General features: G+C 42.8%; 1 protein-coding gene across 1 annotated transcript in view; it reads right to left on the bottom strand.

Annotated features, from left to right (window-relative positions):
* LOC126289265 (dynein regulatory complex subunit 3-like) overlaps nucleotides 1–20,127 on the bottom strand; it is a 172,264-nt gene extending 152,137 nt beyond the window's left edge. The window contains exon 1 of the mRNA XM_049984901.1: nucleotides 19,983–20,127. Coding sequence (XP_049840858.1) covers nucleotides 19,983–20,127 — 145 coding nt within the window. The remainder of the gene's footprint in view (nucleotides 1–19,982) is intronic.
* Between the last annotated feature and the right edge of the window lie 2,182 nt (nucleotides 20,128–22,309).

The following is a 22,309-nucleotide window of genomic DNA, read 5'->3' as shown; positions in this document are numbered from 1 at the left end:
GAGGTTCCTAACTACCTGTTGTAGATAGTTTTCAGAGAAAGCATTTAGTAATGTGCCACAGGATGTTATATCATGCTCACCATCAACAAAACAGTAACATTCCCAATTAACTGTCAGATGATAAAAGTCTCCACCAACGACTACGGTATGATTGTGGAACTTATGTACAAGTGAACTGAGGGTTTCCTCTAAAGTTTTTCGTTGTCTTGGAAGATGAGTCTCTTGGGCAATAGAAGTAACCAGTTATCATTTTATGCCCGCCCCTGATACTGAGTCTTGCCAATCTCACATGCAGCTTCCATTTCCACCTCAGCGGATTTACTGCAACAAATACACCACCTCCATTTCAGATTTGTCTACCCTTTCAACATGCACCTAAATTTTCCCCAAAAATCTCATCACTATCAATTTCAGGTTACAACCGGCTTTCAGTACCTAGTATTACATGAGCTTCACTGATTTTCATGAGTGCTTCAAACTCTGGCACTTTGTTGGAAATGCTTTGGCAGTTTACCATTAGGATTTTAATAGTCTCTCCTACAGGAGGGATTTCTTTCGATCTTTCACTGATACTTCTCAGTTTCCTACAGCATTATATGGATTGCATGGAGTGTAGCCTACTATAAAAACCCCTTGTGTGCATCCACACAAAGTCAGTATCTAAGTAGCAGTCTCTTTTGTGAAGTGCACACCTGACCCATTTTGGAGGACATTACAGTTCTCGGCCCTATGGCCCAAGTCCAGGAAGTCACAGAAGTCTCTGGTTCAATCCACCCTCTTGACTCAGAAACAAAGGGCCACAACCAGTTCTGGGGAAAATGCTGCAAATTGTGAACTTCATTGAAACTCCATGTGCGAAGCTGGTCTTTTCAACCTTCTCTGCCAGTCGTTGGAATGGCCCAAGTATAACCTCAGAGCCCAAACAACAGGCATCCTTTGTTGGAATGTATGGCACAATCTGGAGTTGGTTGCACCCTGCTCCCTCAATGGCTGTAGTTACAGCCTCTTCAACATGTTGAACAAAGCCCCCAAGCATACACACTGAGTGCACATGGTGTCCTTTCCTGTCCCTTGCTGACGTTTCCCTATGTGGTACCATCATTCGCCGTACATTTGAAGTGTCAATGATTAATGGACCCTACACTTTTGCATCTGCTTTCTCTTGGTACGAGACAAAACAGATTTCCCTAAAACAAGTGAAGTAAGTCCCATGAAGTGAGTCCCACTCACTTTCCAGTATCAGTGAGAGATAGCACTTCAAACTTGTCGGTTGCAGGACTGGTACAACACCATGAGCCCTCCTAGGTCCCCAACCACTCTGTACACGATGCCTAGATCTGCCACTGACATGCCACTTGCAGTCAAGTGGACAAATAATCACAGATCCTATACTTCGTGCAGAGGAGACAGGATCAACAGGAGAGGATGGTACTTGACACATCAAACACCCAAAAGTGCTTAACTGTGGTGATCGGATGGGAACTAGTGTTACCACTGCAGCAACACCATTGGCCATGTACACTCAGAACAATAATTTCATTAATCAAAGGTGATACATTAAGGGAAAAAATGCAGAGGTTTGTTCATACCACAAAATAAGTAAAGGCCTGCTGAGAAGTACTTCACACAAATTGACAACAGCTGGAAAATATGCTTGATGTTCACTAAAATAATCAATTTTTGACAATATTCTATAATTGGACTAATAAAAAAAATCTACTCACCAAGCGGCAGCAGGATAACACACACAAAGATTTTACTTGTGCAAACTTTCGGAGCAAGTGGCTTATTCTGGTAGAAGGGTTAAAGGGGAAGGAAGGGGGAAGAAGGCAAAGGAACTGGAGAGGTTTAGGAAATTGAGTAGAGTCTGGAAAAGTTATCCAGAGCCCCAGGTCAGGGGAGACTTACTGGATGGTAAGAATAGGAAAGACTTATTGTTGTGGACTGCACCAGACAACATTTGAAAACCTGAGAGCTTAAAGATGGATGACATTAAAACACTATGCATGAATTAATTAGAGTGAAAAGTTAAATTCATTGTATGCAACAAAATTGGGAGTGGGACAGTGAAAAATAGACAGATCAGAAAATGAAGAAGTACAAAACTAAAAAATAGTGAAGAAATGCTGAGACAGAAGAAATTAATGTAAATTAAGGCCAGGTGGGTGGCTAGAACCAAGGATATGTTGTAGCGCTAATTCCCACCTGTGGAGATCTGAGAAACTGGTGCCTCAGGGAAGAATACGGATGACACGTATGGTGAGACACGTCGGTGATATGCCTATTCATCCTAACTGATAACTTGGTGGTAGCCATGCCAATGTAAAAGACCGAGCAGTGTTTACTTAACATCTGGTATACGACAAATGCCATTTTATAGGTGGCTCTCGCTTTTGTAGTATATGTTATGTCAGTTACCCTGCTGGTATAGGTGGTGGTAAGAGAGTGCATAAGGTTTGTACTTCTTGCAGTGGGGATGGTCACAGGCATAGGAGCCATAGGGTAGGGAGATGGGTGCAGAAGGAGCATAGGGGCTGACAAAAACTTTGCAGAGAGCAATAGGCCGAGGAAAAGCTATTCTGGGTGTGGTGGGCAAAATTTCAGACAGAATGGATCTCATTTCAGGGCATGATTTTAGGGAGTCATGGCCTTATCGAAGTAGCTGATTAATACATTAAAGACGAGGATAATAACAACTGACAAGTGGTGTATTCTTAAGTTGTTTTTTTGGAGGGACCAGGAGTACCAGGATTGGATGTGGTGCCCTGGGAAATAAGCTTTTGAACTAGGCTGGTGGGGTAATTATACCCAGTGAAGGCTAAGGTGATAATGGTGATGTATTGCTGTAAAGAGTCTATACCCACAAATACGTTTATGTTGAATGCCAAGGCTGTAAGGGAGGGAACATTTGACATGGAAAGGATGGCAACTGTCAAAATGTAAGTACTGTTGTTCATTAGTAGGTTTAATGGGGAGTAAAATGTGATAATACCAAGCGGTGTTATGTGCCTTGCGCAGGTCAAAAGAGACTGCAACAAGGTCTGTTGGACTGCTGTTTCCAACCTAAGGAGACAGTATGGTGCGAATCATTTCTTCTGGAAGCCACACTGATAGGCAGTCGAAAGGCCCTGAGATTCAAGAACTCAGCATAATCTGCATGCAACCATCCTTTAAAGCAGTTTACACAGTGCAGGTAACTACCAAGAGATGCTGGGTTCTTGCCTGGATTAGGGATTGGGACAACCATACTACCTCACCATTGCAAGGGAAAGTAGCTTTGAGCCAAAGGTGACTAAAGACCCTAAGAAGACGTTGCCCAATGTGGTATACTGTCTGTCTGACGGTGGCAAGGAAATGATAGGATCAATGGAATGTTGTCACTCACAAAGCTCATCATGTAGTGACCAATCTAGTGAGGTCACAAGATTAGGGGATGAGATCATTACATTGATAGTGGAAAAGGTGCCATGTGCTGCAATAAAGTGGGTAGAACCATCATTCAAGAGGCACAGATCATAGTCTGTGAGAAGATGGTCAATTACGATGGATGAAACAGTACTCCCCCACAGAGCGTGGTTTGCACTGAAGTCCCCAAACAGGAGGAAAGGTGGGACAGTTGTTAGATCAACGTGATCAATCCATCGGTAAGTGGCCTCCCTGGAGACAGGTAAATGTTGCAAATGGTAACTACTGAGGTCATTTGCACCCACACCACAAATCCCTCCAAAAAGGTAGGAAGGGAAATCAATTCACTGATGACACCTGCGTGAATCATAGTACAGAACCCTGCAGATGCACTCTCAAATCCAACGCAGTTCTGACAGAATGCACGAAAACCACGGAGTGTTTGAGAATGGTTATCGGCAAAGTGTGTTTCTTGGAGGCTCCAGAAGAGGAGGAAGTAAGATGATGTAATTCCGGCAGCTGACAGTAGTAACCATTACATTACCACTGAATAATCATGTGACTGGTGGCCAGGTTAGGGAGAAAGAGGCCAGGAGGGCCCCCCCTCACTCTGCACCAGGAGATCACTGCCTGTCACCAGGGGGGATTGGAACCACATCCACAAACACCAGCTTAGAATGTGTGTGTGTGTGTGTGTGTGTGTGTGTGTGTGTGTGTGTGTGTGTGTGTGTGTGTGTGTGTGTGTGTGTGTGTGTGCACGCGCGTGTGCATGGGCGCTTTTCCTTCAAAGCTTTAGGTGGCCAAGATTCATTCAAGGTGCTATCCTCATTGAGTGCGGGGACAGATGAAGAGCAGACATGGGACCCACAGGCCTCAGGTCCTTCTGTCATGGTTTGTCAACAGGCCTTTGGTCCAGGAATTGCCAGGTAAAGAGATCTACATCTACATTTATACTCCGCAAACCACCCAATGGTGTGCGGCGGAGGGCACTTTACGTGCCACTGTCATTACCTCCCTTTCCTGTTCCACTCGTATATGGTTCGCGGGAAGAACGACTGCCAGGAAGCCTCCGTGCACGCTTGATCTCTCTAATTTTACATTTGTAATCTCCTCAGGAGGTATAAGTAGGGGGAAGCAATATATTCGATACCTCATCCAGAAACGCACCCTCTCAAAACCTGGACAGCGAGCTACACTGTGATGCAGAGCGCCTTTCTTGCAGAGCCTGCCACTTGAGTTTGCTAAACATCTCTGTAACGCTAACACGCTTACCAAATAACGCTGTGACGAAATGCACCGCTGTTCTTCGGATCTTCTCAATCTCCTCTGTCAACCCGATCTGGTACGGATCCTACACTGATGAGCAATACTCAAGTATAGGCTGAACAAGTGTTTTGTAAGCCACCTTCTTTGTTGATGGACTACATTTTCTAAGGACTCTCCCAATGAATCTCAACCTAGCACCCGCCTTACCAACAATTAATTTTATATGATCATTCCACTTCAAATCGTTCCATACGAGGGAGCCCTGTTACTGGTAGAAGCTGAAGAAAGAGATTGCTTCTCTGGTCGGGTGCAGGGAGTGCTTCCCGAAGAAGGTACTGTGGGAACCGGGATAGAGGAGGTGGTGGGAAATCTGGTCTGGGGAAGGTTGAGGTGGAGGAGGGGGAGGCAATGTTTGTGGTGTTAGTGAAATTGCTTGCCATAGCCACAGGATGTAGGCATTCATATTTCTTGCGTGCCTCACTATATGACAGATAGTCAATAGATTTGTATTCCTGGGTCTTCTGTTCTAACTTGACAACTGGCCAAATTGGTGTATGTGGAGGGTGATGTTCTGTGCAGTTGACAGACACAGGTTCATGTTCACAAGGGCAACCTTCATGGGGCAATCATCCACAGTTATTGCATTTTGGGTCTGCCATGGAGCAGGATGACATATGTCCAAAGCACAAACATCTGAAGCACCTCATACATGCTGGAGTCTACAGTTTTACAGCACACTTGTACATTATGACCTTAACCTTATCTGGGATGACAGTCCCTTTAAAGGGCATGACAAAGGCACTTGCATCAGTACAATTATCCTTGGACCGGTTTTGTATGCCTTATAAAATGTACATGTAACTGCTGGAGTTTAGTTCCCTGGAGCATGTTAAAAGTTTTCCGTGGGGCAAAAGGTCACGGGTCAATTGGAATGAAAATAAATCTAATCTCTAGACAATGACATGACATGACATGACTGAAGAGCTGTAGACTGGGTGGCAGAGGAAGTTTTAATTAATAATGAATCATTCCACGCTTTCTCCAAAGACTTAACTTCATCGTACAGTCGTATCTCTCTGCATTAGAATGAGGAGACTACTGGAGCATTGTTGCCACTAGTGGAAGAAAGTTTGAATTGCTTCACGTGCACATCTTCTGCCATTGTACCACTGACCCCAAATGGAGACTTTCAACATGGGTGGCACCCAAACACCGTGACATTTACCTGGCCAATAAACTATTATCCAAAGTCCCCAGGCACATACTCTTTGGCTTGCATGGGAAGTATCCAGCTAAGGCACCAACAGTGTGATCCATGCATCATCAGGGGGTTGTTGAGCACCCCCACACAACGGAATGGCTACTTTGCTGGGTTTTGGACATAGCTCTTTGCAAGAAAGGAAGGGTGTGTTGCAAGAAGATACAATAAGTGGAATATATGCCATACCTTCCCTGCACAATCTACACTTCTGTAAAATTTGGAAAAGGCATAGCAAGTCAAAGTCATCAAAATACCATATAGTTAAGAATGAATACTTGTAGTATGACAGAAGGGAAGAAAACAAGTGTCCAAAATCACAAACCAGATCCAAATACAATCAGGACCAAGAAGACCATCCAATGAAAAGCCAGAGAGGAAAAATGAATAGTGGAAGGACAGAGTCGTAGCATGGAAAGGGAAGCAGTACTGCACGAGCCAGGGCCCTGTGGTTGCCAAGGACCTACTCACAAAAGAGATGTGAGCTCCCTGGGGGAAGAGGAGGGGGTGGGGGAGAATACAGTGATACTATGAATAAAAGCAATGTATAGGGTGTTGCTTTGTGCTGTAATATGTAGGCTGCATATTTTAAGATATAAATTTAACCTGACCTGTCAGATATTACGAGTGTCACTTCAAAAGAAATGCACACTATTTTTTATTTTAAATCCATCTTCTATTCTACATGTTTGAAGGTTTTACAGTGTGTAGATACATCCTTTAGGAACAATGTTTTCATTTCTCCACATAATTTCCATCCCTCTCAACTGCCTTACGCCATCTTGGAACCAGCGCCTGTATACACGTACGGTAAAATTCTGGACCGACCTGTTGGAGCCACTGTTTGGCAGCGTGCACAAGGGAGTCATCATCTTCCGACCTTGTTCCACGAAGAGAGTTTTTCAGTTTCCCAAAGAGATGATAGTCACATGGAGCCAGGTCAGGACTGTAAGGCGGATGTTTCAGTGTTGTCCATCAGAGTTTTCTGATCGCTTCCATGTTTTTTGACTGACATGTGGCCGTGCATTATCATGCAACAGCAAAACATCCTGCTTTTGCTGATGTGGTTGAACATGACTCAGTCGAGCTTGAAGTTTCTTCAGAGGCGTCACATATGCATCAGAATTTATGGTTGTTCCACTTGGCATGATGTCCACAAGCAAGAGTCCTTCAGAATCGAAAAATGTTGAAGCCATAACTTTTCCAGCAGAAGGTGTGGTTTATGAATTTTTTTTTTTGTTAGGTGAATTTGCATGATGCCACTCCACTGATTGCCTCTTCATCTCTGGTGAAAAATGATGGAGCCATGTTTCATCACCTGTCACACTTCTTCCAAGAAATTCGTCTCCACCATTCTCGTACTGTTCCAAAAGTGCGCTGCATACAATTTTTCTTGTTTCTTTGTGAGCCACTGTCAACATCCTGGGAATCCACCTGGCACAAACCTTTTTTAACGCCAACACTTTAAGTATTCTGCAAACACTTCCTTCGCCTATCCCAACGTAGCGTGACAATTCGTTCACTGTGATGCGTCTGTCAGCAGTCACCAATTCGTTAACTCTCTGCACATTGTCTGGAGTGTGTGCACTACAAGGCCTGCCACTGCAAGAACAATCCTCAATATTGCTGTGCCTGCTTTCATCGTGTAACCTGCTTCCCCACCGACTAACTGTACTGCGATTGACAGCTGCATCTCCATACACCTTTTTCAACCTCTTGTGGATGTTTCCCACTCGTTTTCACAACACAGGAATTCTATGACAGAACGTTGCTTTGGACGAACATTAAGTGTAGCAGCTGTCCTGAAGACATGCTGTGACACTACCACTCACGGGAACAGGTTGAACTAAGTTTGAAAACAAGTGGGAAGGATGTATCTACACACTGTAAAACTTTCACACATGCAGAATGTAAACTGTATTTTTACAAAAATAGTGTGTATTTCTTTTGGTGTGACCCTCATACAAGTACACAATCTGTATATAATGTAATCACATGAAACCCCATAAAAATCAGTCACTAAGTTTATTTGCTTACTGGACCAAATGAACTCACAAGAAAACAAAACAAAGTTTGATAATACACAAAAAGGTTTTCAGAATGATTTTTTCACACTGCAGCAGATGGTACTGTGTGTGAAACCGGGACTGAAACTTCGAATATTAACTTTTGCGGGAAATGCCATTATCGACAAGCTATCCAGGCAAGATTAACAAAGCACCCAAAAGGTTCACTTCTGTCATGTCTCTCCTATTTTCTGAAACTCACAGAATTTTTTTTGCATATTTTGCTTAACTAGCAGTCCCTGGAGAAAGGATACAGCAAATAAATGGAAAGGGCAATGCACATAAACGGATTATCTACAGCATAGGGAGATGTTCCTAGAATTAATCTTTCACTCTGCAATATATCCTTTTCAAATCCTAGTTTGGGACAGAATTTTATCCATGAGGAAGTTTCAAAACAATAAACACTCAGAATCAGGGTGAAATATTCACTCTGGAACCCGTTATCTAGGCTGCAATACTCTTTCATCCAATAGAGCTAATCGAGCAAAGTATGCATGGAAGCTACTGTGAATTTTGGAAAATAAGAGAGGCATAATAGCAGAAGTGAAGCTGAGGGGTCAGGCCATATGTTGCGCTTGACAGCTCAGTCATTAAAAACAATGTCTGTGTTAGTAACATACTCCATGAAGCATTCTGCGTGATAGATCTTAATGATGAGGAATGAGTAATTATACATTCATGTCACAAATTAATTTGTACATATGGCTATTTTCTGAACATTTATAAATTTTTTAATATACAGAAGTGAGTTAGTAAGTTCTACCACCACCTTTTACACATTACAATAGTAGAAATTCTTCTATGGAATAGAAGGAGTTGTCAAAGGTAAACTTTCTCAGTTTGTTATCAAATTTTATCAAACTGTAGTGTGTTACATATATCATTGGTAGTAGCTCTAGAAGTGCAGAACTGCATATGCTGGATCTTTTTAAAATTGAGGGTGAAACCAATTGCAGAAAATGAGTCAATAATACTTTTTAAGAACTTTGTTTACCGTTTCTTCTGTTTCTGTACATATGCTTGGATTGATTACAATACTAGTGTCATCTGCAAAAAGAACTAATTCTGCTTGTATCGTTTACATACATGAGGAATGGTAGTGGACCTAAGACTGAACCTTGGGAAAGCCCATATCTGATTCGCCCCCCCCCCCCCCCCCCAGCCAGAATGAAGTCCCTGGACAATATTGCTTGAATTACGAAGTACAACTTTCTGCTTTCTTTTGGTTAGATAACATTATCCACCAGTTGACTATATATACCACCAATCCCATAAAATGTAAATTTATCAAGGTGAATACTGTGATTTTTCGTTTCCGTCCCCGGTAGCAGATTTTCTCCACTCGGGGACTGGGTGTTTTGTCCTAATCATCTTATCATCCCCATCGATGCGCAAGTCGCCGAAGTGGTGTCAAATGAAAAGACTTCTACCCAGCGAACGGTCTACCCGATGGGATGCCCTAGTCACATGATATTTACATTTTTTATTTACACAGTCAAATGTCTTAGAGAGGTCACAGAGAGTACCAACTGGTGCTATTTTACTATCTAATGTTTGTGAAATCTGGTTAGTGGACATGTAAATCGCATTCTCAGTAGAGCAACAACCCTTCTGAAACCCAAACTGTGATTAGCTAAGGATACAATTGTTGGTAAGATGAGGATACTATTCTAAAATTCATCACAAAGTCAAACATTTTGGACAATGATGCCAGCAGTGAAACAGGTCTGTAATTATTGACATCTCTCTTATCACCTTTCTTAAAGAGAGGTTTAACAACAGCATATTTCAGTCTCTCGGAAAAATGTCTTGAGTTAAATATCATTACCAGGGTTGCTACAAATTTCCCCAAGTGAAATTCCCTGATATCTCGCTGATTTCCAGACAAGTTCTAGCATTTTTCCCTAACAAATTTTGAGATTGATTGATTGAGATGGTTTATGGGACCAAACGGCAAAGACATCAGTCCCGCAATTCCAAACTTACTCACAGAAGATAGAGGGTCCGCTATATGTGGATGGATCCAGTCAGAGGAGTCAAACTATAAAACAAGGAAGTTAAAATACACACAGCAAAAGGCATAAAAGGTTACACCAAATCTAAAAATTGAAAAAAGACTGAGAAAACATGAAGAGAGGCCCCAATCACAACCACCCTGCCCCTGCTCCAGGAGTAAAGCAAAGCCTTGTATCTGGAAATAACTTTTCATGGAGGAAACTGAGGACCAGTTCTACCATCTGTGAATTGTCAGCTATTATTAAGGAAGACTACACTTAACACGAATGGCCAAAAGGAGGGGACATTCCACCAATATATGGGTTACTGTCAGTCTGGCTCCACAACCATATTGTGGGATGGGTTCGTTATGCAGGAGAAAACAATGGGTGAAGCTGGTATGACCAATATGTAGACAACATAAAGCATTGGTCTCCTTCTGAGAGGAGCGGAAAGAAGAGCGTCAAACTGCAGTAGCCTCCTTGATTGTGCAGAGTTTTATTACTGAGAGCAGTAGCGCACCAGAAGCCATTCCACTTTTGGGCAAAGAGAGATTTGACATAGATCCACATATCCACAGCTGGAATCATGAAAGGAAATGGGGGATAAGTATCAGCTTCTCTAGCCCAATGGGTAGCCAGTTCATTCCATGGGATACCCACATGACTTGGGAGAAAGAAAATTGAGCAGGTGCCACAGCCAATGGAGGAGAGAAGGTCATGGATAGCAGAGAGCAAAGGATGATGAGAGTAGCAGGCTGCTCTTTGAGTCAGTACATATTACAACACTGTGGAGCAAGGCCTGAGTAACAAAATGGAGGGTCCTGGTAATGGCTAGCAGCTCTGCTGTGAACACACTACATGATTCCAACAAAAAATTGTGTTCAAACCCAGTAGGAGGGGTGAAAGCGTATCCCGTTTTATTTATTGTCTTAGGACCATCAGTGTAGAAGATGATAGCAAGGATAGAATGTACAAGCCACTGGAAGTCCATGGGGGGGGGGGGGGGGGGGGGGAAGAGACCTTAGGACTCTGGAATAGGTCAGTCCTAATCTGTGGTCTAGGCACCATCTCAGTGAGGTGTGAGAGGAAATACATGGGGTGCATTTCAGTGAATGGAGATCCCAACAGAGGGAAGTGAGACACATTCCAACCGGCAGTCCCACCTATGGGCAGTGATCAGGAGGGAGACATTCCTTTCTTGTAAAGAGGACAAGGTACACAGGATGGTCAGGGAATCTGCGAATGGCTATTACATAAGAGACCAGGAGTTGGCTTCATTGTATTTATAGAGGGGGAATCCCCAACTTCTGTGAGGAGTCTGTGAATGGGACTAAATACCAAGACGCACACCACAACGGTGAATGGGATCAAGGATTTTCAGAGTGGAAGGAGCCACTGAGCCATATTCGAGCCTGGACAAGACCAGAGCATACGGTAAAGATGGAGAAGAGTAATATAGGCTGCACCCCAAGATGTGTGGGCCAGGAGGCAGAGAGCAGTAAGCTTCCACATGCATGTGGTCTTCAGGTGGTGAATGTGTGGCAACCATGTCAGCTTTTTATCAAAAATAAGGGGGCTGTGCTACAACATCGAGGAGGTGATCACCTAAATAAAGTTCTGGATTGGAGAAAATTGGAAGCCATGGGAGATAGCAGAGGTACATTGGATGGCGTCTTGGAGCCGGCACTCAGCACACATTATCAAGTGGGAGCTGCACCATATGCAAAAATTGTTGACATGCAACACTGGGGTAACCTGAGGGCCAACAGAGGTTACAAGTCCATTGATGGCTATGAGGAACAGTGTGACACTTAATACAGAATCCTGTGGGATACAGTTCTCCTGAATCCGAGGGGTGTTGAGTGAAGTGCCAACTTGAACCCAGAAGAGCCGGTGGGGCAAAAACTGGCATCTGCTTAACCGACGATCAACTTTATATGATCATTCCATTTTAAATCACTCCTAATGCCTACTCCCAGATAATTTATGGAATTAACTGCTTCCAGTTGCTGACCGGCTATTTTGTAGCTAAATGATAAGGGATCTATCTTTCTATGTATTCGCAGCACTTTACACTTGTCTACATTGAGATTCAATTTCCATTCCCTGCACCATGCGTCAATTCGCTGCAGATCCTCCTGCATTTCAGTACAATTTTCCATTGTTACAACCTCTCGAAACACCACAGCATCATCCGTAAAAAGCCTCAGTGAACTTCCGATGGCATCCGCCAGGTCATTTATGTATATTGTGAATAGCAACGGTCCTATGACACTCCAATGCGGCACACCTGAAATCACTCTTACTTCGGAAGACTTCTCTCCATTGAGAATGACATGCTGCCTTCTGTTATCTAGGAACTCCTCAATCCAATCACACAATTGGTCTGATAGTCCATATGCTCTTACTTTGTTCATTAAACGACTGTGGGGAACTATATTGAACGCCTTGCGGAAGTCGAGAAACACGGCATCTACCTGTGAACCCGTGTCTATGGCCCTCTGAGTCTCATGGACAATAGCGTAAGCTGTGTTTCACACGACCGTCTTTTTCGAAACCCATGCTGATTCCTACAGAGTAGATTTCTAGTCTCCAGAAAAGTCATTATACTCTAACATAATACGTGTTCCATTGGATTATGGAGTGGTGAGAGTCTGGGTGAGGCATAAAGAAGCCGAGGGGAAGTCATGTCACTTGGTTGGTGATGTCACCAACAAGGATGAGTCTTGATTCGGGATGAGGTGGAGGGGGCGAAGCACCCCAGGAAACTGGGGAAGCCCCATCCTTTGACTTGTGCTGCTGCTGCTTCTTCTTTTTCTCCCATGGAGGGAGGGAGGGAGGAGGCGTCATCAATGAGGGAATAGGTGGCAGTGACGTTGGTATTGGGCACAGACTGAGAGGCTTTGGGGCCCCCAGAGCACAGGTCTCTCCTCCAGCTTCATGGTGCAAGCTTCCTGTCCTGAGAACGCCAGGGAGAGGTGTTATGAGACAAACCCCATCCCTAGCAGGAGCCACAGAAGAGGATGTCTCTCCTGGCCGAGGAGGAGGAAGAGGAGGAGCAGTACCTGGAGTGGAAGGGACAGTAGCCACTGAGGGTGAGGAAAGGGAAGGGGGCAGGATGGGGTAAGGGGCAGCCACAGTTGCCACAAATGGAAATGGCATCACATCGTGAGCACATGTGGTCAGACTTGAGGCAATGGAAGCAACGCATGGGAGGTGGAATGTATGGTTTCAGTTGCATCTGTACACCATTACCTTGACCGTCTCTGGCAAGGTACCCCCTCAAATGCCATGATGAAAGCACCAGTGTCTACGCTATTGTCCTTAGAGCCTTTCTGGACACAAAGTACAAAATGAACAACACGTCAGTCCAGAGTAGCCTTAAGTTCTTCGTCGACCTGGAGAAGGTCCCTTTGGAAAATTACATCCAGTGTCATACTGACTGGCTTGTGAGGAGCAATAATCGTGGGAATGTCTCCTAAACAGTCACAAGTACAGAGGGAGGACGACTGGCAGAAGTTGTCCTTATAAGAAGAGAGCCAGATCTCACCTTACTTAATGACTCAACTTCACCGAACTTGTCTTCAATATGATCCACAAGGGAAAGGATTCTGGTGGTGGCAAAAGTCTCCCAGTTGGTCCTGATACAGACCAGGAATGTGGAAAACGTTTCGCCTCAATCTGGTAGGACTGTCCCTCCTCCCAGAGTGTATCCAAGGAGGAAGGAGGGTAAGGCCGGGAAGGCAGAAACAGGAAATGAGACTGAACTGTGTTGAGGAAGAGACATGGCTGCAGGAGAATGGACAGAGAGTAACACATTTCATGTGCCAAATGACTGCCCTGGTACCACCCACTCCAAACAGGGGCTCAGCTTGTGTCCACCCAGCCACAGCAATGGCTGCCTGTCACAACGGTCGATGCCGGGAGTCTCGACGCCCCAAAAATATGAGCAACCACTCTTAGGCTTGCACAAGGTGTTCTCCACACAGGTACCAGCAATGTGATCCCAGTGTTGTCAGGGAGCTCAGCTGGATGGGTAGATAACAGCCCCACCATATGGCCTGGCTACCTAGCTGGTGACCTAGCATAGAGGCCAAAGGGCTTTGGCAGGGGGGGGGGGGGGGGGGGGGGGGAGAGGAATCCACCTCCCTCAAAGGTGCTAAGGAGGGAGTTCTTCCTCATCTGATTCACACTACAGATTTCATATTTGGAGATGGAGATCAAAACCCTGTGGCAGGGAGGGGCGGGGGGGGGGGGGGGGGTTGGGGAGAAAATCCAAAAAGGAGGAGAAAAAGCAACTAACAAAAGCTGTGAGGCAAAGTCATGAGGATGGCAGGATGACATAAATACATAAAAAAGAACACCAAGACAATGAAAGAAAGGAGCAAAGGGAAAGGAAGGACAGGAAAGGAGATGGTAGTGGATGGTAAAGCAGCTTGGAAAAGAATGAAGGCTGCAATAGCTCTGGGACCTATGCTTGCCACACATGTACCTACAAAAGAGCTGTGGCCTCACGGGCAAGTAAAGACATAAATTGACAATAAATGTAAGGACTTCTGCATTTCTAAATGTGTGAGTAAAAATCTTAAGTACTAACATCAACATCTTTTGCAATGAGCTGTTTTTAGATGGAGAAAGCAAGCCATATGGTATATATGTTTCATTAAGACCACCGATGTTATTTTACTTCAACAAAATAAAACAAAGAATAGGAAAAGAACAGGAATGTTCCAGTTGAAATGCCAATAATATTTTGAAAAGGTTACATTACTACACACTGTAAAGATAACATGCTGAATTGCAAATAGGCACAGTGAAAGACTATTATATAAGGAGCTTTTGGCCAATGCCTTCTTCAGCAAAAAGAAAACACACACACATTCCCACAAGCCAGACCTTCTTCTGGCTGGAGATAGCGGTCATGTGAGTGTCAGGTGTGCTTACTTGTGAGAATGTATGTGTTTTCTTTTCTGAAGAATGCTTCAGCCAAAAGCTAAATTTTTAACATTCTTTCCATTGCACCTGTCTGCAACTCAATGTATCATGTTTATGCTGAGTAGCAACTTATCCTTTTCATAATATTGTTTATATATGCACATAATGTGCATCACAATACTCATCAGGGACCTGTTCACTATATGCCATGAGTGTTTTGAATTTATCTTACCAGTTTTCAGGAAAATTCATTATTGACAAAGTGCTTAAATACTGGGCATACATAAACTTTGGGCTACACTGCATACCAATCTGGTAGCACAACTTTTACTTGGCATCCACATTTTTCAGCTTCACCAATTCTCAACAAAATTATCACCTTCAATTCTAACCAAGATCTCTGGCTAAGCTACAGATCAGTCCATCACCATAAACAAGATTTCTGTGGGTTCTAGTATCACATGTAGCCTTTTTCTGTAAGCCCTACTACTATTACACTATTGATGTCATTGTAGATAACATGCAAAAGTTGGAGACAGGTACACTTAAAAGACACCTAGACATAAGCTTTTGGCCACAGCCTCCACGGGAAAAACTAATGGCCGGAAGCTTATGTGTAAGTGTCTTAATTGTGTCCACCAGCAACTTAGCATGTTATCTTTGCGGTAAGTAGCAATCTATCTTTTCATACAATGTTGATGTTCCTGTCTGGAGTTTCCATCATTTTCCTGTACAAATTATTATTATTATTATTTTCTTGGCCTAATACTGTATGCATTTTGTGCCATTTGCTAAGAAAGCAGAAAAGATGATAATGGCACTTACATTAAAATATGCGTACTATGCAAACAGTTATCGAAGTACCTTTTTCCTTATAGAGGTCTGCATTGTGTTAGAGCTAGCAAAATCTTAAAACATTACCCCTGTAAGTTTAGTTTTCCAAAAATATTATACTGTAGCTTGTTACTGATCAGACATATGAAGAACTAATTAATTTCTTCATTTTGAAACCATCTACAGCTCTTACATGCACTGCAAAAATAAATGAACTACAAGGCTTGCTTTTTGGTGTCATTTTTCTAGGTAAGGTTGTAATGTATACATGGTTCTCTAACCTGAACACTACCTCTTCTGTTTCACTGTTTGAAAAGGCTATTTATAAAGGCTGTATAGTACTGAATTATAAAACCCGAACCCCATCAAAAAGAAAGGGGGGGAAAAATTGTAACAATCCTTTTGCCTTCAACAGTCCTCCAATGTTTACAAATCTTTTGTTAGTTAGCTTTTCAGCCATATAGAATGGTACAGATTGTTGTTCTGTAAGTTATACATTCTTCTGTAAGGCCAAACTCTTTTGAAACTGCAACTGATGGACCACACTCAATTTATTCTCGTGACAAAGAGCTGGCCAAACACCAAAATGGAAAGCTCCAAGATATTTAGTGAGTCATGGAATGTATGTTGGAAAGGCAGGTTAGCGGCCATAGGAGGTGGAGTTTCATTGTAGATGACAAAAATACTGTCCCTATTGAGGTTGAGGTCGAGTATGACAGTTACGTTATCTGGTCACATACAACATGTCTAGGTGAAACTGAGTTAACTGTTGGATGTTTTTACCTGTCACCCAATTTTGCTCCAACAGTTCTGGAGTTATTCAAAGAAATGTCTATGGTCAGTAACACAGAAATACCAGATCATGCATTACTAGTTCGAGGCAGCTTTAGTCTCTGGAGTATAGACGGTGATGTAACGGACTCATTGCAGGAGGTACAGACAGACAGTCATGCGAAGTATTTGTGAAAACTGTCTTGAGCAGCTAGTTTGGCAGCCAACATGTAATGGAAAACCTTAGGCCTTGTAGCTACAAATAGGCCAGACCTCATCGAAATCAGTAAAGAAACAGGGATTAGTGATTGTGATGTCATTATAGCAACTGTGGTTACAAAAGTTAATAAATCAGTTAAGCCTAGGGGAGTGTTTCTGCTGAAAAGAGCAGATAAGGAGTTGTCAATACCTCACTTAGACAGTGAATTCACATCTCTTAGTTATAGAAAGATGGATGTAGAGGTATTAAAGGCAAAGTTTAAGTAGATTGTGAATCGTGGTCTGGAAAATTTTCAAAGATTACTCTACAGCATTGTCACCTACTTAACTTGCATTTACTGTGAGTCTCTCAACGAGTGAAGTACCAAGCAACTGGAAAGAAGTGCATGTGACTGCTGCGTATAAGGAGGTCAAAGGAATATAACTACAAAATTAGTAGCATTGGTCTGCTGCAGAATCCTTGAACATTTTCTCAGTTCTTATGTAATAAAGTTTCTTGAGACCCACCAGCTTATTTCCATGATTTCTCACGTGACACACTGCGAACTATGGATGAAGGGCGACAAGCAGATTCCATATTCCTAGGTGTCCGGAAAGCATTTGACACTGTGATCCAATGAAGGCTGTTAAAGAAGGTACGAGATGTGGATTAGGTTCACATATATGCGAGTGTGCCGGCCGAAGTGGTCGTGCAGTTCTAGGCACTGCAGTCTGGAACCGCGAGACCCCTACAGTCGCAGATTCGAATCCTGCCTCGGGCATGGATGTGTGTGATGTCCTTAGGTTAGTTAGGTTTAACTAGTTCTAAGTTCTAGGGGACTAATGACCTCAGCAGTTGAGTCCCATAGTGCTCAGAGCCATTTGAACCATTTCATGCGAGTGGCTCATTTCTTAAATTATAGAAACCAGTATGTTATCCTTGAGGCTGAGTGTTCATCAGAGACAAGTGCATCATCAGGACTGCCCCTGGAAAGTGTGACAGGACTGCTGTTATTCTCTGTATAGATAAATGATTTGTTGGATAGGTTGGGGAGCAATCTGCACTTGTTTGTGGATGATGCTGCTGTGGTGTACAGTAAGGTGTCGAAGTTGAGTGGCTGTAGGAGGATACGAGATGACTCGAGACAAAATTTCTCGTATGAAAGACAGCTAGCTCTAAAGGTAGAAAACTGTACTTTAATGTGGATGAGTAGAAAAAGCAAACCTGTAAAGTTCAGATACAGCATTACTAGTGTCCTGCTTGACGCAGTCAATTGATTTAAGTATCTGGGCATAGTGTTATGAAATGGAATGAACATATGAGAAAAGTAGCAAAGGCATATCATCAACTAGGGTGGGTCATCTGTAAACGAGACCACATGTTCGACACTTGTGTGACCTATTCTTGAGAACTGCTCAAGTGTTTGGGACTGGTACCGAGTTGGATTGAAGGACAACGTTAAAGATATTCAAAGGTGGCCTGATAAATTTCTTACTGGTAGGTTCGAACAACACCTGAGTGTAATGGAGGTGCTTCAGGAACTCAAATGGGAAACCCTGGAGGGAAGGTGACATTCTTTTCACAGAACACTATTTAGAAAATTTGGAGAATCGGCATTTGAAGCTGACTGTAGAAAGATTCTGTTGCCTCGAACATACATTAAGCGCAAGGACCACAAAGATAAGATGCAAGAAATTAGGGCTCATATGGAGGTATATTGACAGCTGTTATTCCCTTGTTCTATTTTCGAGTGGAACAGGAAAGTAAATGATTAGTAGAGGTTGTAGAGAACCCTCCGCCATGCGATGTAAGCCATTGATGTTGATTTGTAACTATCAGAAACAAAAAAGGAATACAAAACTATTGTGGCTTATTGTGTACATTTGCTTCAACTTTCTGAGTGTGTATTGCACTGTTATTTGAGATACCAGTACACACTACTTTCATCTTCCATATGTGAAACAAAAACATTAACCAGCTCTGTCCATCATTTCATACTATTTTAACTTTTGCATGACACCATCATTCAAGCAATTAAAATCTTTAACCAACTCACAAAACACTATCAGTGGTAAAATGGTCTGACACATTTATTGTACTAGTATATAAACAGACTGGTGACATTCCCAACTGAAGTGCAGACTATTTACTATCATTACTGTGAATGGTTTTCTGTACTGAGTGTTTATAAATTTTACTGTACATGATCACCTTCCTTTTTTTTTAATGCAGTCTGTAATGACATGGGTCAATTGTTCTGTACTATTGATCTGTATCCGTTCTCCTGTGAAGTGCCAGTAAGTGACACACGTCTTCGCTAAACAACATTTGATTTCTTCATAATCACTGGTAGATCAAATATTTTTAGGCATTTAACACTGAAAACTTTTTGCTTTTTCAATTTATCTGAATTTCGTAAACATGTTTTGGGACGACGTATAATACTGTAGCCTATACATCCTCAGGAAGTGTTTAAATCCTAAACATCTGCTATTGGCAGTGGAAAAAGTTACCGAAATTGTCTGGAATTTGGAACCTGTCTTTGAACAGTTCATTATTGACCTTAAAATAATTTTATTCATTGTTCGTTTCACCTGTCTTCGCCTGTTAGGGTAACCACAATTTTGATACGGACAGAAATATTTGTTTCCTGTAATATCTCGCCTTATTGACCAATTCTACACGGAGGCAGGAAGAAAATAGCGAATGGCGAGATATAATACTTCCGAAGAACCATTCCGCTTGGTTTGCTATCAGTACTGAATGAACGCTCATAAACACTCCAAACTGAAACTGGGACTAAAGCCTTGTCTGAGAATTTTATAATATCGGCAACATAACAAACACGCATTCAAACAGTTTGAAGTTGCTAACAGAATTACGATTCATGAAAAATAATACCACAAGGGAGCAATACTTTTTCGAAGGGGAATGATTCCAGCAGTGACAAATCTCCATACATAACTCCGTTCTTGCAAAATACATTACGTCAAGCAGAGAAATCTAAGAAGTGCTGGTGCTTCTTGACTGGGTCAGTTAACACACATTTCTAACGTGCCAAAACGTCTTAACGGCCTAAGTGATATTACAGCCATTTAAAGAAGCAAAGATTACGCCCAGTCGTCATACTGCCATGAAAACAAAAGCACAATCTCATTCCAGGTGTAACGATCACAACTGGAATAGGAAATATCTTGTTAGAAGAGGAGTAAACAAGGTTAAGCGCAAACAATGCGTCTTGTACTGACTGAGGTCATCCAGCCGTATGACGAGCACTTCTTCCAGAATGACCGAGCCGCTTATTCTGCCAGCTTCCCCTTTCGGCCGTTGCTTGAGAACCAGATGCCTCAAGAGTTCGGCGTCTATTACTCCAGGTTCCAAGTCGTCACTCATTTGTGCTCTTTATTACCTAATAGTGCCGTCGAATTGTTCCTTGTTTCAGAAGCTCTGCCAGCGCCACTGTTCAGCAGATGTTCAAAACATATATTAGTTGTCATGGCAACGTACTATTTATTTATTTGGCCTCCGGCAGTTAACGGCCATTCAGCTAGCTGAAAGTTAAGTAACTAATTGAAATGCAGTACCGGTACAAACCATAAATTGATGACATACCGGGAATAGCGATATAGTTGTCACAAAGGGCTTTAGAAGCCAGCATGTAACGTGTTATACAATAAGTTTCAGTACTTTAACAGAAAACAAAGAAGAACAACATACAGTAACAACATTGCCGATTAGCAATGTTCCAATGACGCAAATAAAGATATAGTACATTTAACAAAGACGTTCAACACTCTGTGTAAACATTTCGTACAGTACAGTAGTTTAACAAATATAATTGTTCTGGCACCACAAGTTAATACAGAAAACGAAAAGGAGCGCTAGAAATACAAATGTTAAGGCCCTAATTTGAAATAACTACACGTATAAAATACATATCAACACGAAACCACAGTTAACCCAATGCTGACGGCTAGTTTATTACCACAAAGAATACCTTGACTACTTGTAAAAGTTTAAAACCCTCTTTAGTATATGCAGGATTACTCAGTGAAAGCAGATTGGTGGCAATAATGCGAAACTCTACCTTCAAACGACGTAATTGTTTGTACCCAGTACTGTACTCTTAACAAAAATAGTTTTCTTATTTAACAACTTTGGGTGTTCTCCGTTGATCGTGACCGGGCCAAATATCTCTCGAAATAAGCATCAAACGAAAAAACTACAAAGAACGAAACTCGTCTAGCTTCAAGGGGGAGACCAGATGGCGCTATGGTTGGCCCGCTAGATGGCGCTGCCATAGGTCAAACGGAAATCAACTGCGTTTTTTAAAATAGGAACCTCCATTTTTATTACATAGTCTTGTAGTACGTAAAGAAATATGAGTGTTTTAGTTGGACCACTTTTTTCGCTTTGTGATAGATGGCGCTGTAATAGTCACAAACGTAGAAGTACGTGATATCACGTAACATTCCGCCAGTGCGGACGGTATTTGCTTCGTGATACATTACCCGTGTTTAAATGGACCGTTTACCAATTGCGGAAAAGGTCGATATTGTCTTGATGTATGGCTATTGTGATCAAAATGCCCAACGGGCGTGTGCTGTGTATGCTGCTCGGTATCCTGAACGTCATCCAAGTGTCCGGACCGTTAGCCGGTTAGTTACGTTATTTAAGGAAACAGGAAGTGTTCAGCCACATGTGAAACGTCAGCCACGACCTACAACAAATGATGATGCCCAAGTAGATGTTTTAGCTGCTAATTCGCACATCAGTAGCAGACAAATTGCGCGAGAATCGGGAATCTCAAAAACGTCTGTGTCGACAATGCTACATAAACATCGGTGCTCCCGTACCATATTTCTATGCACCAGGAATTGCACGACCTTGAACGTCGTGTACAGTTCTGCCACTGGGCACAAGAAAATTACGGGACGATGACAGAGTTTTTGCACGCGTTCTATTTAGCGACGAAGCGTCATTCACCAACAGCTGTAACGTAAAGCGGTATAATATGCACTACTGGGCAACGGAAAATCCACGATCACTGCGACAAGTGGGACATCAGCGGTCTTGGCAGGTTAATGAATGGTGCGGCATTATGGGAGGAAGTTTAATTGGCCCCCATTTTATTGATGGCAATCTACACTCCTGGAAATTGAAATAAGAACACCGTGAATACATTGTCCTAGGAAGGCGAAACTTTATTGACACATTCCTGGGGTCAGATACATCACATGATCACACTGACAGAACCACAGGCACATAGACACAGGCAACAGAGCATGCACAATGTCGGCACTAGTACAGTGTATATCCACCTTTCGCAGCAATGCAGGCTGCTATTCTCCCATGGAGACGATCGTAGAGATGCTGGATGTAGTCCTGTGGAACGGCTTGCCATGCAATTTCCACCTGGCGCCTCAGTTGGACCAGCGTTCGTGCTGGACGTGCAGACCGCGTGAGACGACGCTTCATCCAGTCCTAAACATGCTTAATGGGGGACAGATCCGGAGATCTTGCTGGCCAGGGTAGTAGACTTACACCTTCTAGAGCACGTTGGATGGCACGGGAT

The sequence above is a fragment of the Schistocerca gregaria genome, chromosome 1 (genome assembly GCF_023897955.1).
Source record: "Schistocerca gregaria isolate iqSchGreg1 chromosome 1, iqSchGreg1.2, whole genome shotgun sequence".
NCBI lineage: Eukaryota > Metazoa > Arthropoda > Insecta > Orthoptera > Acrididae > Schistocerca > Schistocerca gregaria.
Note: the sequence above shows the minus strand (reverse complement) of the source record. Positions and strands in the feature narration are given on the sequence as shown.